Genomic DNA, 19,417 nt, shown 5'->3' on the forward strand with positions numbered 1-19,417 from the left:
GTCCCCAGCAAAATACTGATTATGTAACTTAAGTTTTTTTTGCGAAATAACGTGAGCAGCCGGATTGCTCTCAAAGTTCCGTTCCCTGAATTCATACTAATTAGCTTCATAGGTGGGTATCGCTGTTATATTGACAATGACATTTCATTCCTGATTATATAACTTCTGAGAATTTCCTTTTCTGACATGTGTGCCAGTTTTTGCGAAGATCTGTAATGATGTACGTGTCATTGAGCACCGTTCCTTTATGACTAATTCGCGAAATGTCAATAGATAGCAGCGGCACAAGGCAGGCAACTGTAGTCACGATTTGGTCATAAGTGCGATCAATGTCGCATTGAACGCCGGTCACCGGGCATCGCTCAGACCGTTCGGTAGGTCTCCTGATGGAACAATCCCTGTCTGATCAATGGCTTTTCCGACCGCTCAACCATGGAAGTCCTTGTTCGATTATTTCATATCGTGAAGTCCTTGTTCGTGACTCTTTGACTGATCTTCCTATGAGGTACTGCCTGGTCAACTTCGTGGTTTGATTAGTCTCGGCACCTATACAAAAGTGTACGTTTATGAAATGCGCCAGATTCTTGGCATTGTAATTACATGTATCAGACATAGAGGGTCGAGTTTCTCACCAAAGGGACCGCTCTGATTAGTTTATTGACCTCCAGCACGACATGATCAGCTCCCAGATTGGCTCATTCACCGGTTCTGGGTAGTGCTGAGCTCCCTTCAGATACAAAGCCCGTGTCGTGTGCTTCCTAGATACGGAGCTGAGCCATAGACACCAAGGAATCTTGTTATGGAAAATACAAATTGTTACTGATCAGCTTCCGCAGCAACTTTTTACGTAAGCTGTTTTGTGTTGGTGTCTTAATTTGATGATTGCATTTTTAAGAAGCTCGAAAATAAATTTGACTTTGTACGAGTATTTGGTTGAACAGTTTCGCCACTTCCAATGGCGGATCGACTTGGGTGACTCGGCAGACGCCACCTCACAGCTCTTGGGTGACGCCACCTCACAGCTCTGTGAGGTGGCTTTTGATGTATGTACAGTACATACATCAAAAGCCATGGGCGCCGCCACCGGGGGGGACGGGGGGGACGCGTCCCCCCCACTCTCAGAATGGAAGGGGGACGTCCCCCCCCAAAAAAAAAATCATTACGGAGCGAGCGAAGCGAGCGTAGTCTTTCGGGAAATTTCTGAATTCTGAGTATGAGCGGCCGGCCGTGGTCATGCTTTTGCGAGACTTATATCTCAGGAACCACTTGACTGATTTACATGCGGTAATTTTTGTAGGGTAGCTTCATTCCTTCTAACAAGTATTGAACTATTCTCGATGCATGTGGGTGACCCATTATGCACCTGCCACGTGAAAAACGAAGAGGTCAGTTTTGTAACAATTATAATATCTCGGTAACATACTGGGCCGATTGCGCTGAAAGTTGGCATGTAGGTAGGCACCCACTAGGCAATGCATATCCTTGACCATGTGCCACAGTTGGGGGTTGCTGCTGCACGTGCGCACATGCAGGGGTCGATTCCAGATCTCGAGAACGGCTGACTCCGATTATGCTGAAAGTTGACACATGGTTAGGGAGTAGTGACCGGTTAGTAGGGTGCAGTGCACAAGTTGGTTGGAGGTACCCCCTCGCAATTTCGTACGTGCAAGGCCCACCCCTCGCTCGCTCCGTTAGTCGCCCCAAAAGGCGTTTTACTGGTTGTTTTCCTACTCGAAATTTGATTAGGCCCTTCGGTCCAATGAGACCATTTCAGAGCGGGAAGGATGAAAGAATCAGTGGGAGACATTGGTCTGGGCAGCCACGCCAGTGAGCCACTTGGGCTGAACCCGACCAATTGAACAGGCAGCCCAGCCCACTGGCACTCACTGCACCCGGCAAAGGACTATAGCTCCAGTGGAGCCATTCCCGCATGGGATAAACTTGCCCGTCCAGCCCGGAGCAGGGGACCGCGGCGTGGAGGAGAAGGATTTGACTGTCCTGAGGATGGAAGAGATGGAACCGTGCCGAATCTGAGAGGGTCCAGGAGGTTTAGATACTCAGTATATGGGGTATGGGCCTACATGCATTGGTCTGACCCCTGCCACCTCGGCCAACAAAATCTCCAGCTCTTATCCGACCCGTCATCGCGGAACTGCCGATTTTTGATATCGCGATCACTGATGAACGTGTGTCGCATAACACGACTGGCAGAAAACGGGCATAATATATTTCGTCTAACTAGCCAAGAGCATGATTTTAAACCAATCCGACCTCGGAGTCAAAATCCGAACAATTTCGAAGACTTCAACTCCGACTCTGGCCAAAACTTTCACTCCGACTAATTCCGGCTCCGACCCCACAGTTCTGCAGTCACACTACACTAAATTTTCAGCTTCTAAGAAATAAGCTATACCTACCGTTGACAGAACCACAAAACTTTGAGGCGACTTGACTACTTGACTTGGTGACCTGACCTAAAGTTTTCTGGTATCAAGCTTGTTAAACGGGCTGCAAAATTCGTATTTTGGAGCAGTTTTGCCTGATGTTTTTTTTTTGCCAATTTTCGCGGCGCTTCGCGCCGATTCATGCACAAGCCAGAAAGAGAGATTGTAACTATACAACGCCTCCTCTCCCACGCGGGTATGCATCCTATGCAATATGCATTATCGATCATATTAGTGGCATACATCAGCAATTATACCGTGATAGAACACGAGGCTTTGCCGTGTCAAAATTGAATCGGACATCAGATGTGTATATAGGTAGGTACTCGGTGGGAATTCGGTCTCGGGACTATTAAAGGAAATACCTAAACTACTTTCCTCAAACCAGTTGTTTTGCCACAGGTTTATGAGTTTTTATGCTTAAAATGGTCAGGAAATAACATAATGAATATTTGCAAAAGGATTTTATTTTTATTCTTACATAAGAAGTTAAGAACCAATTACCGTCTTTCGTAGAGGCCTGGTGCGTTGGCCAATCATATTACGTAGTTCAAACCAGCTGAATGCTGATTGGCTGGCATTTTTCCGTAAGGGAATGGATTCCTCGACAAAGGTCTTCAAAACCTAAGTCTTCGAACCTAAAATCGATACCGATATCTTTGGCTAGGGTGATCGTTGGGCCATAAAAGCTTCTGATTTGTTCTTGTCTCAGCTCAGGCTACAAAACTGTTACTTCAGTTCAAAACCCAATGTTAAAAGTGGCATATTTGCTTTAAACTTTGAATGCATCGGGCCGAAAAAGCCACGGTAAGAATGCCTACTTTTGGGTTTTCGGTCGGTCAGTCCGTCCCCCCCAGTCAAAAATCCGTGGCGGCGCCCCTGTATGTACTGACACTGACTCCTCCATCTCTTCTCCAGAGTCGACCTTTGACATGTTTCACTCAATGTCTGTCGACTCTTGACTCCCTCACCCTTCCCCAGAGTCGGTATCTGATGTTTGACTCTATGATCTATTTGATGACTCTGACTGCTCCCTTTTTCCCACAGTCAGCCTCAGACATGTTTGACTCGATGTGTGTGCCGACTCCGACTCCCCCTCCCTCCCCCAGAGTCGGCCCCGGCCATGTTTGACTCGATGATGCCTGTACTGACTCTGACTCTCCCCCAGAGTCGGCCTCGGATATGTTTGACTCGATGATGTCGGCTGGCCGGGAGGAGCCGGACGCCGACTCGGACGCTGCCTCTGTCCGCTCTCATGGCAGTGCCGCCGCCAGCAAAGGTCAGTGACGGGTGGCGCTACCGCGGGGAGGGACGAAAGGTGATCAGTAGCATGCGGTAGTCATGCTACTTGCCTTTTATCGCTGTATGTGCCAAAGATCAGACATTTTCCTACGCTCGCCTTTGCTAAATATCCTTGCTTTCGGGAATCGATTTTGTTGTGGCACACCTGCCTGGTTTTATTTAAATTTAATTTGCTTTGGAGTTCTCATCAGTTACATGGAGCAGGTCACGTTGTGGTAATCGTGGCGTTTCGGAGAGCAATTCTCTATCGGCCGTCCATCTCTCGGTCATCCAATCTGGCGTCCGTGATAATCGCGGCCGGACTGATATGTCTGACCGTGTGGCGGTCCAGCCGAGACTGATGTGTCGGGCCGGACGGCAGCCGGACTGTAATATCTGACCGTGCGCCGGCCCAGCTCGGACTGATGTGTCCGACCCGGCGGTCCCGTCCGGTCTGCCCGGGCCGTCTGTCACGTCGACCTGCCGTCAGCCGACTGTTATATCACGGCCGGCTTCATTCTGCCGCCGGCGACGTGCCTCTGTCGCTGATTAGACTGTTATCCGACTGAATTATCACCGCTGCCAGCCGGCCGGGCCGTGAACGCGGCCGCTCGGTCACACCAGCCAGCCATCCCCGACACTAATTAATGGATGTGTCTGGCCGGCGCTGTGGGTGATCGGAGTCGAGCGGCTGACCGGTGAGCCACCGCGGCCCGCCGGTGAACCTTGTGCAGTATGTTGATTTTATTCATAGCCTCGTAGGGCTGAGAGTTGTGATTGTATTCATTCGAGGTGGAGCCGCGAGGAGAATGAATATCGTAGCGGCGGAGGTCTTATGTCATAAGGCCGAGCACATCAGGACAGTGTGCTGAATGAGTGCGCCGTTAGTGGTGCAATATGCGCCACTCTCCGCTACTGGGCGCACGGCCATTCGTCGGGGCCAAATGGTCCACTGCCGGCTGAGTGTGGGGGTGGGGGGTGGGGGAGTCATGCTCTCAGTGGGGCGCGACGGGTGGTCGTCGGACGGGTGGGGACCGCACGTCCGTCAGACCACGGTGGCTAGTTTGGGGCCAGAGGGTGGCTAATAACGCAGCGCATTATTCTAGATTCGGGTCTGATCTTCCATATTGCTTTGGGATGATACATACAGGATTGTAGGATTCGTAGGGATGTAGGATTCGTAGGGATGTCAAGCATTCCAAACGTATTTAGCTAATGCAGTTTGTGGATCCAAATAACAAAAGGGGAAAATATCAGGATAGGTAACACTGTCACTCATTTCTTAGAACGTGTCAGCCTTCCGGAGTCGTGTCAAATCTTCCTGAAGCTTGACGGGTGTTCATTGAGCGCCTCTTCAGGTCTACGCTGGTAATCCAACTGACGCTGGTAATCCAACTGCGCACAGTGCGACTCTGTACATCAGCTCGTTTCTGCCCTCTACTCTCCATCCAGTGCGGGCGGGTAACGATGCCGCGGTGCCGGACCTGACCATTTCCACCCGGAAACGACTCTCGACCACCGCTCTGAGTGAGATCGCAGTGCCGAGGAGGCTGGTCAGACGGCGCTGCATGGCCCGGCGCCGGCCGGCGGGCCTCGGACCCAGACGCTGTCGTCGGTGTCAGTCGCAGCGGGGGGAGAGGGGCCGGGGGTGTCACCTGCCGCTGACAGTCGCAGGGGGAGGATAATGGAGCGATCAGAGGCCGCCCTCTGGCTCCGGTGCTCTCAGAAATCAGCCAGAATCGCCAAAAATCGCGGCGGGAGTAGGTTCCTGGAGCTGGCTTGTGACAGTGGTGTGTCTTTTGTTCTCTTAGTCGTTAAGTTTTTTATGCATGCTAGTCATTTGTTGATGTGTTTTATAGCTGTGTAGCTGTATATCATTTTATTACGTTCTTCCATCTTTTTTTCGCGCATTGTCAGCGACACTGCCGCTAACAGCTATATACAGATGTATCACATTTGCTTCCCGTATAGCATGACGTGAACAAAGGGACAATGTACTGTAAGGAAATGTGACAAATATTGTTCAGATGTACAAAAATTTATTTGCTTCTAGGCGCTGATTTTCTTTTCTTTTCTTTTTAGGTTGTTAACGTAGATGCGTATATAATTTTCGGTGTGATTTTCTGGTAGTAATAGTGAACTGATAGCTTTTTTAACTCGCAAACAAGCAATACCACCATTGTGAATTGTGATATTTATTCACTTTCCTCAAAAATCCTCAAAAATACTACCATTGACGGTAGAACCACACCGCTCGGTGTCCGTAATCACGATTTGTGTCCGGACGTCGGTGGTGGTTCCGTCTGTTGTGTTCAGAGCAAGCCAGCTGATGTGTTACTGCTACGACCAGGCGCCGTGGACCTGTGCACCCAGTGCGGGCACAAATACTTGTTAGAGGAACGGCACGTGCTGGTCTCAGCAGTTATGCTGTGTTGTGTTCGCGCTGAACGGCTTGTTTTGTACCGGACGCCGTTGGCGGCTAAAGCAGAGGACGGTCTCGTGGACCTTTCTTAGTATATGATTCTGGCATTGCTACGTTATTGCTGTCAGGAAACAGTCCGATTCTACCTTCCAGATTTAATTAAGTTAACGTCGGAAGCTGTAACAATTCATTTAATTAAATCGAGGCTATTCAGCACGTCCTTTTTGCGTGTCCCTGATATCGCGTTTTTACAGATACTACCGATCTAGTTAAAAATTAATTAACGCGTCTCATCGTACACCGTGGATGATAATAATTCCACAAATAGACTTAATTATGACATACCTAATACCCGTACTCATAACAATAATCAAATATTGATGGGTAGCACATGACAATGAAAAATATTGGCGACAAGCGCCGTGTTTTGGCTTCTTTCGGAAATTGTCGAATGTCGATTTTTATGTTTCTATGCTAGAGTTACAGACGTCATAGATTTTAGATGGATAAAGACTGGATCCTTGCGGCCCCACAGCTGCCTTCATAATTTTACACAGAATCGTCCCGCTGGATTCAAATGCAGAATTCATCGGCGAGTGAGCTGTTTTGGTCTGCGAAACCGTCCTAAATAGTAAATTTATGCAGTTAAACTTTCTTCAATTCGTCAAGACAACCAGTGTTTTAAAAATATGTGCAATTTCGCCTCCATCGAATGCATGGACCTGGTAATGCATTTGACACTCGTCAGTCGTCTCCATTAGTGCATTTGGGTCCATTTTCATTTTGGGAAAATGAACCAAATCTCATGCAAACATGGCAACTCCAGAGCGGACGCTGGTCAGTGGTCAATTCATTCCCGCGTCTCGTTCACCTGTCCGTGGACAGCGGGGGGGGGGGAGAGGGGGCTGACGGCAGCAGCACGGCACCGCCCGCCTGGAACAAGTAGTCGCGTCGTCAGCACGCGAACAAGTGGGTGGTCGCCGGCGGCGGGTGCGTGGCGCCTGGCGGACGGCCCCGCCTTCTATCGCCGACCGGGTGGTGGACGCAATGGATGGCGCCGGGGACAGGACCGAGGGGACGGGAGAGGAGAGAAGAGGAGAGGAGGGGGAGATAGGAGCGGGGGAGATGAAGGCCGTGGGTGCCGCGCCGGAGGATGGTTATTGCTGAGCGCGTTGCCGATGAGGGAAGATGATGGAACCACTCCCGTGTGGCAGAGCGTGCATGGCCGGATAGTGGCCATGGGAGAACGCACGAGATGAATGGATCCGCCGGGTATTGTGCTGTGTATTGGGTATTATGTACTCGTATTGTGCCGTGACCTTTGTTCTTATCGCGCGTAGGGGTTTCATCTGCGTTGTATAACCTCGGATTTCGTTTTTATTACAGCTAAGCCGAAACCGGCTGCCGCGGCGAAAAAGCCGGCTGCGGCAGCCAAGAAGCCGGCGGCGGCCGCCAAGAAACCGACCGTGAAGAGGGCTCCGAAGAAGAAGACTACGTACGACTCCGACTCTGATGGAGATTTCGCCTCCTCGAAACCCAAGGTGAGCCCTAGCGTGCTATAAAATGTGTGGAGGTCATATTTGCGCAGTTTCTGCCCGGCTGAGCTTCAAGAACGCAGTACCAGCCAAGGTTGAGAAACATTGTCCAATGCCATTCCCCACTGTCACTCCCAATTTATCACTGAGCTCCTAGTCTAGCACGGCTCTGTGTAGGAACGTGTTGATCCCACGCTGCCTCCCGGGCCACCCGCCCCGCTCACCCCGTCTGTCAGAGGGGATTGTCTTGGGTCAGAAGCTGTCTCGGGCCGCTGTGTGGAGTAGGGTGGTCGTTTACGCCGTGTGCCGGCTGACTGGCCGCGTCTGTTTCACTGTTTCGGCAGTCGGCGCGGCGGCGCTGTTTGCCGTTTGGTGGAGGTTTTTGTGGCTCTCGGTCTCCCTCCCCTCACCCCAGATCCATTAGCCGGCGGAAGGACGCCTTTAGATGTGTATGGGTAGATGGCCGTTCATATTTGCTCGGCCGTCCCGTGTGGCGTCCAGGTCCGCCCGCCGGCGGAGGCGCCGCGCTCTCTGCTCCCTCTGTCTGCCGCTCTCTCTGCTCTGCCCGCCGCCGGACTGTATCGAGTGTCGTGCAAGACGCGCGGGGAAGTTGCACCGCTCGCAGCAGGGAGTCCCCACCAGGGTGCCGCCTCCGCCGAGCGGCTCTACCCGAGACTAATCGGACGGCGCCGCGGGCCATCGACTAATGAAACGTACTCGAGACTCCGCCATATGCAACGATCGGTAGTTGTGAAAGAAGCTATCAGCTGGCGCCTGTCGAGCGACTTCTGAGACACCTCTGGCGGGAGGTTTTCCGTGAGCTGACGCGTGCCGCTCACTCACGTGGTGCTGTCGGTGTTTGGCTAGTGGAGCTCGGTCTCCCGGACGCGCATTTACAAACTGTATACACGCCTTCGGAGCGCCAATCATATTGCACCAGCCGCTGGCGTGACGTCGGCCATGACGTCAGAGAAGGGGCGGAGCGAAGTTGGTTAGCCAGCTGTTTTCACAGCGCGGCGGGCGGCGCAGTGCGGCGAGCGCGCGATTTTGTTTGTAAACAATCGTTGCCAAGGCCGTATTGGTATAGATGGTTGCAGCGTGATTGATTTTGATTGTTTGATTGATGTGATGCGACGAGTATCATGGATGAGGATACTTACGATAGCATAATTGGTAAACACAGTTGCCTGCAAAGTTTGAATGTCAATCAGACCAATCATCCACCAAGCGTCTGTGGCTAAGTGGTTATGATCCTCGCACATCACCAAGAGAAGCCGAGTTCGATTCTCGGAGCGGCGGGTTTTTCTTAAGAGCTCCGACGTCTAATTGAACGGTTTTACGTAAGCCTATGAGTAATATAAAGCAAACCCCTCTTATTGACGAACGCGGTTGGCGGCTCACAGCATGTTGCAGGTCAGAGTGGGTGGTATGAAACGACGCGTCTCGACCGTCTCCGTGTTGTTTGCCAGGTGTGCACGCTGTCAGTGCACGGGTTTTGTGCATTTCGCCGAAAATCATTCTGGATTCTAATGAAATTGGACGTCTAAATAGGCCGAGTCGGCGGCGCTCTGAACGGCAGACGGCTTAAAAGATCAACTTGAAACTTATACGCCCGTCTAGCGGCATCGATTTTGGCGAGGCACTTTCCGGATCTTCGGCATTTTGGAGCATAGTTAGAGATCCGAAAAGTGCCTCGCCAAAATCGATGCCGCTAGACGGGCGTATAAGTTTCAAGTTGATCTTTTAAGCCGTCTGCCGTTCAGAGCGCCGCCGACTCGGCCTATTTAGACGTCCAATTTCATTAGAATCCAGAATGACTTTCGGCGAAATGCACAAAACCCGTGCACTGACAGCGTGCACACCTGGCAAACAACACGGAGACGGTCGAGACGCGTCGTTTCATACCACCCACTCTGACCTGCAACATGCTGTGAGCCGCCAACCGCGTTCGTCAATAAGAGGGGTTTGCTTTATATTACTCATAGGCTTACGTAAAACCGTTCAATTAGACGTCGGAGCTCATGAGAAAAACCCGCCGCTCCGAGAATCGAACTCGGCTTCTCTTGGCGATATGCGAGGATCATAGCCACTTGGCCACAGGCGCTTGCTGGACGATCAGTCTGATTGACATTCAAACTTTGCAGGCAACTGTGTTTACCAATTATGCTATCGTAAGTAGGGGAAGGTGGGGTAAGACGGCCCAGCGGGGCAAGACGGACCACCAGCCCTCCCGGCTGAACCGCTGCTGGTATCTACTGCTTTATGCACTCACTATGTTTGTTTTCCTTCGTAACAATGGCCACCTTGAGCTCATGCTGCTAGGATGCATAGCTTTTGAGTTATTGAGAAAAATGTTGTTTTTCGTCAAACCGATCTAATATAAGAGGTCTACGGGTGATTCAATTACGGCGCCTTTCTTGCATGATTAGTTTCTATTTTGCACTTAACTGTGAAGAACAAAGTTATAAACTTAGTTATAGTCACACTTTAGGAAAGGCAAGGTTTTGCAATGTTGGGCTATTTGACATTAACGTCATGATAATGACAGAATTTAGATTTGGGGCAAGACGGACCACTGTGGTCCATCTTACCCTTTGGTGGTCCATTGTACCCTGCATATGGAAAGTTCTTTTCCAAAACATTGACACAAGTTTAAGTAAGCTAATTTTTCAGGAAGGAGTCTTTTTTGCATGTGAGCCATGCATGCAAGTGCTCAGTTAGCATGCATTCATGCCAAACGACAATCAGCACACATGTTCCCAGCTTTTAGCTGCACTTCCATCACACATGAGTAAAGAATAAAGGCTCATTTTGTTATTTTACCATTCTGGTTACTTTTTCTTACAAGAGTACAGAGCAGAAGTGTAACACACATGAACGGATAGCAGGCACTGCTGGGTGGTCCGTCTTACCCCACGTTTTTTCTTGTCTGAGTTTTTGACATGTCCCTCTTTAAGAGCATCCACCACCTAGATGTCTTTAATTTGAAATTTAGTCTTTACACATATCAACAGAGGAAGGATTGAGCATTCCGAAGACTATAAATAATATGAATTACGAGAGCAGTATAGCAAGATATGCGGCCTCAAACCTTAGCTGGTCCGTCTTACCCCACCTTCCCCTATAACTTGGTCTTTCGGATGAACTTTTTTCCCAAACAAGATCAGGGGTTTTAGCTAGTTGTAAATATTCAACACAACATTACAATTTCTCATCGAGTAGGTAAGCTCCACGATCCGCGAGTCTTCCGCTCCGCCCCTGCACTTGACGTCACCTGCCAAGCGCCGCTACAGCCTTTCGCTCCGCCCATTGGCATGACGTCACGGCTCGGTCTCCGAAGACGTATATACAGTTTGTAAATTTGCCTCCCGGACGGAACAGGATCCGTGGCCAAACACGTCACAACGCTTGAACGCAGGAGTTCGTGACCTGCCCCCACTCCATGATACGGCTCTGCCGATATAAAAACTGGCGTATGTTGTTTATCAGGGGATAAATATAGCCCACGAGCTTTGGGTTAAACCTTTGATGTCCGTGATTCTAACGCAGGTCGACACCTACTCTATTCGCCTGAATTATTTGGGCACCGTCGTGCGAATTTGATCTCGCAATATACTGGCACTGTTTTGTAATCCTGTTTCATCTTTGTGCCTTTGACGTAAATGCCTGTTGCACTTTCCACACGAATCCTATTTTTAGTCTGGTTTCCTATTTCCAATTGTTTTGTGTAAAAATCGCCGGTCTGGCGTATTATTACATAACCCCTTCTCGTGGCGTACCCAAGCGCCGTATTGGTGGGTCGGCACGCGCTGTGCCGCAGCCCACTGGCTCCAACGACCCTTTATCATTTCTCGTGCGCTCGCCTTCGCCGCCCGGTGGGTGGAATAACTTTCCAGAAAGAAAGCCTTCGGGAAATATAGTGGCGTATCGGGCGCAGTGCGATGGCTGGAGTGTGCGACAGAGGTCCTCCTCGATCGGTATGAGTGGCTCCCCTGCCGCTCCGAGGCCGGGTATGGGCTTCCCAGACCCAACATCCGCCCAACGCTGAATTTGGGATACCCCTTTCTGTCGTATGTGTGATTGATGCACTCGCTAGCGCTGCGGCTCCGCCTTTTTTGCGAAAAGCGCATTGCCGTAAGCCAGGCAAAGCGCGTTTGTCTCGTTGTGCTGTCAGCGTATGCCATTAGGGGACGCATAAATCCGTTTGGGAACCCCGCTATAGGAATGTGGTCGCCATATTTCGGCGCAGAGCTGGCATGTTAGGAGATTCACGTCGTTATCGCTGCGACATGAGCTATTCCGGCAGCCATCCATTGTGGCGGAGGGTCGCCGGCGCCGTCCGCGGCTCGGCATTGGACCGCCGCCCGTCCTTTGGGTACACTCGGGGGCAGATTGATGTTCTACAACTCTTTATTCACCGGGTTCCTATGGCTCACCATTGGCAGCAGCCGCCTGGTACCGGTAGACTGTGCCGCTTCACTTACTTGTCAAGCGGCACAGCCTACCCACACCATATGACACCGGCCTGGGTCGGTGGCTGGAAGGCGATGTGGGCCGCTGTGATGTCAGCGCAGCGGTGAGGGCCGAGCCCGGAGGCATGGCTCGGGTCGGCGTGGCGCGGCGGCTGGCGAGGGCTGGGGAGTGAGGTGGGGTGGGAGCATGGACCATCGCGCGGCTGAGCGAGTGTAGTTAACTTTCGCGTCTCAAGGCGCCAATTATTCTACCTAACAATTGCGCTAAAGCAGTTGTTAAAATATCCTATGCCCAAGACAGCGCCTATCATTATACCTACTTGCCATGCGCATTACGACACACTTTAACGTAGCATTGGGACAGCCGGTAGAGTTTATATCACACGTGCATCGAGTTGCGGAGCTGCATTGTTTATAACAGATAAGTATTAAGGCCTTGATTGAGCTCATTGGTGTCTATTATTTTGCACAGCAATCGTCAAGAGACGTGGGAACTGCAGTTTTTGGATAGCGCGGCAGCCAACGCCCCAACTTTAAGCAAATCTTACTGTTCCTCTAATGTGTGATCGAAGCCACCAATAGCAAACGGTTCCACCTATAGGAGCAAATAAGTCGCGCACCTGGAACGGTTCGAACCGGGCTTCTCCAACCGGTTACCCTACGACGCTAGCGCGCATCCATTGAGCTACCGAGACCAGCGACCACCCGCCGCGGTCAAACGCGATGAAATGTCACCAAACTGTCATTGTCAGTCAGCGGGTGAATGTCATTTTGTTTTGTGCTGCCGGGGACCATTCTCGGTAGCTCAGGGGATGAACGCTTGTGTCGTAAGCTGACCGGTGGGGCAAGCCCGGTTCTAACCCTCCTGAGTGCACGAAGTTTTGGCTCCTAGTTGGAACGGTTTGCTATTGGCGGCTGCGACCACATATTAGAGCAACAGTAATAATCGCTTTAAATTGGGGCGTTGGCTGCCGCACTATGCCCATAACCCCTAGTTCCCACGTCTCTAGACGATTGACGTGCGAAGCAATAGACACCAATCTGCTCAATCAAGGCCTTAATACTAATATGTTATACAAAATATAGCTCCGCACCTCGATGCACGTGTGACATAAGTTCTATTGGCTGTCCCATTGCCACGCTTAAGTGTGTCGTAATACGCATGCATAGCAAGTAAATGATAGGCGCTGTCCTGGGCATAGGGCATTTTAACAAATGCTTTAGCGCAATTAATAGGTAGACTAATTGGGAGACGCGAAAGTTAACTACGCTCGCCCAGCCGCGCGATGGTCCATGCTTCCAACCCGCCTCACTCCCCAGTCCTCGCCAGCCGCCGCGCCGCGCCGACCCGAGCCATGCCTCCGGGCTCGGCCCTCACCGCTGCGCTGACGTCACAGGCGGCCCACATCACCTTCCAGCCACCGACCCAGACCGGTGTCATACGGTGTGGGTAGGCTGTGCCGCTTGACAAGTAAGTGAAGCGGCACAGTCTACCGGTACCAGGCGGCTGCTGCCAATGCTGAGCCATAGGAACCCGGTGGATAAAGAGTTGTGGAACATCAATCTGCCCTCGAGTGTACATTTTGTTGCCGGCCGCTCAGCTTACTACTTGCTCTGCTCAGCTGGCGGGCGGATGTTTGGTTGTCAGTTTACTGGCGGATTTAAAAACTTTTGCGCTGGTTTGTTTCACTGTTGCTAAGTTTTTGTCAAGTTTGTAAATAATTCATGGAGGCTGTAGTTTTGTAACTGTTGTTTTTCTGTTTGTTTTGGCGTTTGTCAGCGACAAGCACACCCTTAGAAGGTTTTTGTATTGTCAAGTTTCCTTCCTTGATTAGTTTCCTTGAGATCTCCCTTTTCTTGTTTTCCTCTCCTACGTTCACCTGTCTGGTGCTCGCGGTGTGAGTGCCGTATGTCGTATTTGCCGGTCTCCTAGGTGTCTGGTGCGCCGCCGTATTGCGTTCAGCGTGCTCCCTGGTGACCGGCCTGGGACGTCTGGAAAGTGTGATCAGCAGCCCCCGAGCGTAGCTGTTACGCTGGCTTCAGTGAAGTCGTGGCAATAAAGGCGGTCCCATCTGACACGTAACGAAATTTGGCAGGTCCCCGTCATTTTTAGTACATCATCTTTGTAACATCCAGAGCAGCGTCTCGCTAGTTTTTTTTTGCGCCCCGGGGATCTGATGCACTTGAAAGTGGCGGGGATCAGCGCAAGGCCGATCAGCTTGTCACCTGAAACACCGCGCACTGCAGTATCTGATATATTAGGTCCCCGACTCCCACCTAGTAATGAGTGGCGGCACCCTTTTACCGGTACAAATCTTTTTTCGATCATTCCGATTGGCGCTCGTTCGTTCTCTTTCTTCAGACCTTGAATAAGATTAATGTCAGTCCTAAGACAAAACATATAGATGAGGCACGCGGCATGCTGACGCATTCCACGTGCCTCAATCTCTGGTATCGGGCCAGGTCGGCTGGCCGCGTCAAGCGTCACTCCCTGCGACCAGCCGCTGTGACGTGGATACCTACAAATGTTGTCTGAATGCTGGACGCAATGTCGAGCTGCCATTTTACCGGGAACGTGGTGTGAGTGGAAGCCAGTCCAAACTGGTCATCGGCAGACGGGCATCTCAGGAATAGACGTCAGCAAGATTGCCTCGCCGGGTTATTTACGAATATAGCTGGTGATATACCTGGCTATGGCGTTTTTGGGCGCTACTGGTTACCAGACACGGTGATGGAATATGACCTCCATAATTGGACATGCCATGAATGAGGCAGGCCGCTACCAATAAATGCGCAAAATGCCAGACGAAGCACCACTGATTATATGTTTTGGTGTCTGCGTATTGATATTGTGAAATAAATTAGCATTGTGCTAAGCAAGGCCTGAAAGCGCGTTTTATGAATCGCTCCTTATGGTTTAGGTATGAATATGCGAGTGATGAAATAAAACTATTAGTATATTTTAAAATGAAGATAAAATAGCTTTTGATTCATTAAAGACTTGCTTGTGATGCTTCATTATTGAAGCTATGACTTTTTTCATCCTTTCTCACAAAAAAGCTCATCCATTCTGGTGTATCCTACCGTCTTTGTAGCACTACACTCGGCCCGGCTCCCTCTACGGGAAATCACCGTGCAAGGGGCGGGAGTGGCAATAGAGGCTGACAGCTTTCAGATATCGTTGTCGGTACACAGAGTCAATGTAGGTAATGGCGGCAGTATCGGTGGCCATGCCACGGTGATGTCAGCGAGTATCGGTGTCGATATAGAGTAGCTGTCAGTACTGATGTCTGTGTCGGTATTGATGGAATATGACCTCCATAATTGGACATGCCATGAATGAGGCAGGCCGCTACCAATAAATGCGCAAAATGCCAGACGAAGCACCACTGATTATATGTTTTGGTGTCTGCGTATTGATATTGTGAAATAAATTAGCATTGTGCTAAGCAAGGCCTGAAAGCGCGTTTTATGAATCACTCCTTATGGTTTAGGTATGAATATGCGAGTGATGAAATAAAACTATTAGTATATTTTAAAATGAAGATAAAATAGCTTTTGATTCATTAAAGACTTGCTTGTGATGCTTCATTATTGAAGCTATGACTTTTTTCATCCTTTCTCACAAAAAAGCTCATCCATTCTGGTGTATCCTACCGTCTTTGTAGCACTACACTCGGCCCGGCTCCCTCTACGGGAAATCACCGTGCAAGGGGCGGGAGTGGCAATAGAGGCTGACAGCTTTCAGATATCGTTGTCGGTACCCAGAGTCAATGTAGGTGATGGCGGCAGTATCGGTGGCCATGCCACGGTGATGTCAGCGAGTATCGGTGTCGATATAGAGTAGCTGTCAGTAGTGATGTCTGTGTCGGTATTGATATTGATGCCTGTGTACTGTACAGCTCGTATGGATATCGATGATATCGGTATCTACATATGTCTGATGTCTGTCGTTGCCGATGTCTGGTGTCTATCAGTGTCGATGTCGATGTCTGTCGGCGTCTTTCCGTTTCTGCGTCCGTACCTGTGAACTGTCGTCCCTCCTTTACCATCCATTCTCCGTGACCGGGCCGCGGTGCCGGAGTTCCGGACTGTGTGGAAAGTATTCCGGACTCTGCGGAACGCACATGGAGGTCGTGCGGCCGACGAGGTGGCGTATTCAGAACACTCCAGGACACCATCCCTGGGGTGGGTGACAGAACGGGGGCACCGTAACCCTCTGAGAGCAGAGCCGTGTTGTGGGAGCTCTGGGACCGGTGGTGACTAGTGACTACCGTGTCCCAGATCCAACACTTCCGCGATGGGTCGCTGGTCAGCAGGTGCAGGAAGATACCGTGTTCCTTTCTGTCCATTAATCCGAGATCAAAGACGGCTAAAAGCTTAGGTTTGCGTAATCTTGTTTGTTGACGAAACTCGATTTACATTATTTATCTGTCTTCGGTAATGCATTCTTAGAGGATGGACAACGAAGAAGCTGCGTCTTTCTAAATGAAACATTCTGCTTGCTTTGTTACTGTTGTGTCTGACCTATTTGTTTGAGACTCATTTCTTTGTTATTTTTCATGTGTCGTCACTTATTAGTTGACTTCTAAGCTGTTCGGCTGATTATTTCTCGCCCGTGACGCCTGCACTCACCCTCTCTCCTCTGTGTTTCCAGAGCAAGTCGAAGAAGAAGAAGAAGGCTAGCTCCGACTCGGACTCGGACGCCTCGACCGGCTACGTGCCGCTGGCCCAGCGGGCGGCCGGCCGCGCGCGGAAAGTCGCCAGCTATAAGGTGGACGAGTCGAGTGACGACGATTGAGCGCGTGACCTGAGACGTAACGACGTAACGCTGTAAGCGTGACGCCGCAGTGAGGGACCGAAATGTTGCTGAGGTGATCGGCAGTTGCGCCCGCCGACCGCGCGCTGACCTAAGGCTCGCCACTCGGCGAACCAGCCGTGGTGTACAAATGGTGTCCGACCGGCGCGGCGCGGCGGTGGTGTCGTGTAGGTTCTTCCCGTCTGGGCCGCTGCGGAAGGGACGGCGGCGCTGTTGGCGTCCAATGGACCGAAGCGGCCGTCAGCGCGGCGATGATGCCCGGAGAGTAGCTGTGTTTAGAGCTGACAAGGACGGACGGTGTTCGGGCCGGCGCGCTGTGTAGCCGGCGGCCTGTCGTGTTGCGTTTCATGTTTCATGTCTCCTTCTGTGGCCTGTGCTGTGAGCTGCGGTGCCGCTGAGGCGCACCACTCGGCTCATCATCCGCGCACCTCAGCGCGGCTCTCATTCAGACCCATCATCGGATCACCGGTCTTTTTAGCTAGTGCAGGTACGCCGCTGCGACAGTTCGCATCGCATATTCACCGTTTTCACAGAATACATCTCTTAGAAGCACTGTCGAGCGTGGGTGTGTGTGATTGGAGAGGGCAGACGTGAAGTCATTGGTTGCTTTCTTGAAACGTTAACTCAACCCGAAAGGACCGCTCATTGAATTACTCGGGATATGCTTTGGGACAAAATTCTATAGAACTTTACTTTGTCAATAGCATATAATGGTTGAAACACCGTAGTGTGGGGGCTTTCCTGGGTTTATGTATATCGTCCCTAGCCGTCTTCTCAGTCCCTAGTGGGGTATCGGTCGCTCCTCAGGCTCTCGCGCTGCCTTTTGTGCTGGTCGGTCTCCCGTGGTAGCTCCTAACCCGTTGACGGCCGAGCGATGGGCGGGCACGACGGGAGCATGGGCCCGTTCAGTTATTCACGGGCCAAGGCACGGACGCGGCAGTCGCCTGCCTCCTGCTGTCTGTCGTCCGTCTCTGTCCGTAGGACTTCGCGGACGGGGGGAATGGAACAGTGGGTAGAAGTGGTGAATGAAGAGCTATGGGACACCATGTAGAAGTGGTGAGTGATGAGCATCGGCAGTCGCATATGCATATGGAAGTGGAGATTCGCAATCTAGGAATGAACGCGGAACAATTAGGCGCCCGACATCAGCGAGTGACGCACAGCACTCTGTCTAAGCTCGATGTCAAAGAGAATATTGTGTTTCATTCAGCTTCCAACAGCTTCATCTCACAGCGCGTCGTGACAGCTTTCCGTCAGAGATCGGGCGTTGCCGCGTTGGCCTGTCCCTGAGGGATATTTTGGGCTCGGACGAGGGGCGGCCTTTGTCTGGGTCGTGCACAGGTGCATCCCCGCTCAGTGGTCATGGGTCAGTTGGTCTCACGGGGATAGTTTTCTAGGGGATAGTTTCTAGTCAATAGTCCTCAGTACTGCGATGGCTCTTGGTGATAGCCCACTATACCTACTTACTTACTCACCATTGCCAATAGTTACCGTCAAGGGTGGCTGATCCTACACATGTCGAATGTCCATGGTAAATGCAAATTATCTAATAAATGTATATTGTTTATTGAACCCTGGGTTACCTTAGGCACACTCCCCTCCCGCCAACATACAAAACAGCGCCGCTGCGCGGCCGTCGTGTTCTAGATAGGCAGGTAGGCTATACCGCATAGCAGCTGTGCACTGCGGCACAGTATGCCAGCCAGAGTCCACCGAGCTCCGAGAGGCCAGTCGTCTTCTCGCCTCATCTTAAATTTAGAAGGAGCCGTGTCAGTTAGCCATGCCGTCACAGCAGCAGCTCCGACATGAAAACTGAATAACTGCTTGAAGAAGGGAGACCTGAAGGTTCACGATCGGGGACAAAGTTTTTGTGTATGAGAAATGTTTGATATAGGCAAAGTAAAATAAATTACTGATAGCAATATTTTCAGCTGGTAACGTCGCCTATAATACGTCTTAGTTACCTTGTCACTAAGTGTCGGCCGAAAGCAGTCATATCCAGATAGGCTGATCGGTGCCGAGGCGTTCTATCAGGGGCCAGGTCAAATCACCCGTCACATTTCGGCGCTCACGGGGCAGCTGCGCAGCCCGTCAGGGCAGCACAGGCCAATGGTCGCAATATAGGTCACTGGCCATTATGTTGTGTCGGCGTCAAAAGTTCCAAGGGTAGTATCCAACGTTATTACCTACATATTATTCACTGTCGCTCAATGTCCATTCAGCTGGGCGATTGCTCAACGATGTGTTCACTTATCGCTCGGACGAAAGTTGACTATTTTCAATATTACAAGTGCTGTACAATACGGACAAACAATATACGTGCTGTCTAGTGAATGCCTATAACCCTTCAGTAAACAAAGTGATGTCCGCTGTTCCGATTGACTAGGCGATGCATCCGACTGATGTAATAAAAACTCATGGAAGGCCTGTCACCGACTGGCAAC

General features: G+C 50.9%; 1 protein-coding gene across 2 annotated transcripts in view; it reads left to right on the forward strand.

Annotated features, from left to right (window-relative positions):
* The window catches only part of LOC122386602 (DNA topoisomerase 2-alpha-like), an 87,171-nt gene extending 69,637 nt beyond the window's left edge, over positions 1-17,534 (forward strand). For both annotated transcript variants that reach the window (XM_043375937.1, XM_043375938.1), the window contains exons 27-29: positions 3,613-3,723; positions 7,534-7,688; positions 16,812-17,534. In XM_043375937.1, coding sequence (XP_043231872.1) covers positions 3,613-3,723; positions 7,534-7,688; positions 16,812-16,955 — 410 coding nt within the window. In that variant the 3' untranslated portion in view covers positions 16,956-17,534. The remainder of the gene's footprint in view (positions 1-3,612; positions 3,724-7,533; positions 7,689-16,811) is intronic.
* The last annotated feature ends 1,883 nt before the right edge of the window (positions 17,535-19,417 follow it).

Source organism: Amphibalanus amphitrite, unplaced genomic scaffold (assembly GCF_019059575.1).
Source record: "Amphibalanus amphitrite isolate SeventyFive unplaced genomic scaffold, NRLGWU_Aamphi_draft 000257F_arrow, whole genome shotgun sequence".
NCBI lineage: Eukaryota > Metazoa > Arthropoda > Thecostraca > Balanomorpha > Balanidae > Amphibalanus > Amphibalanus amphitrite.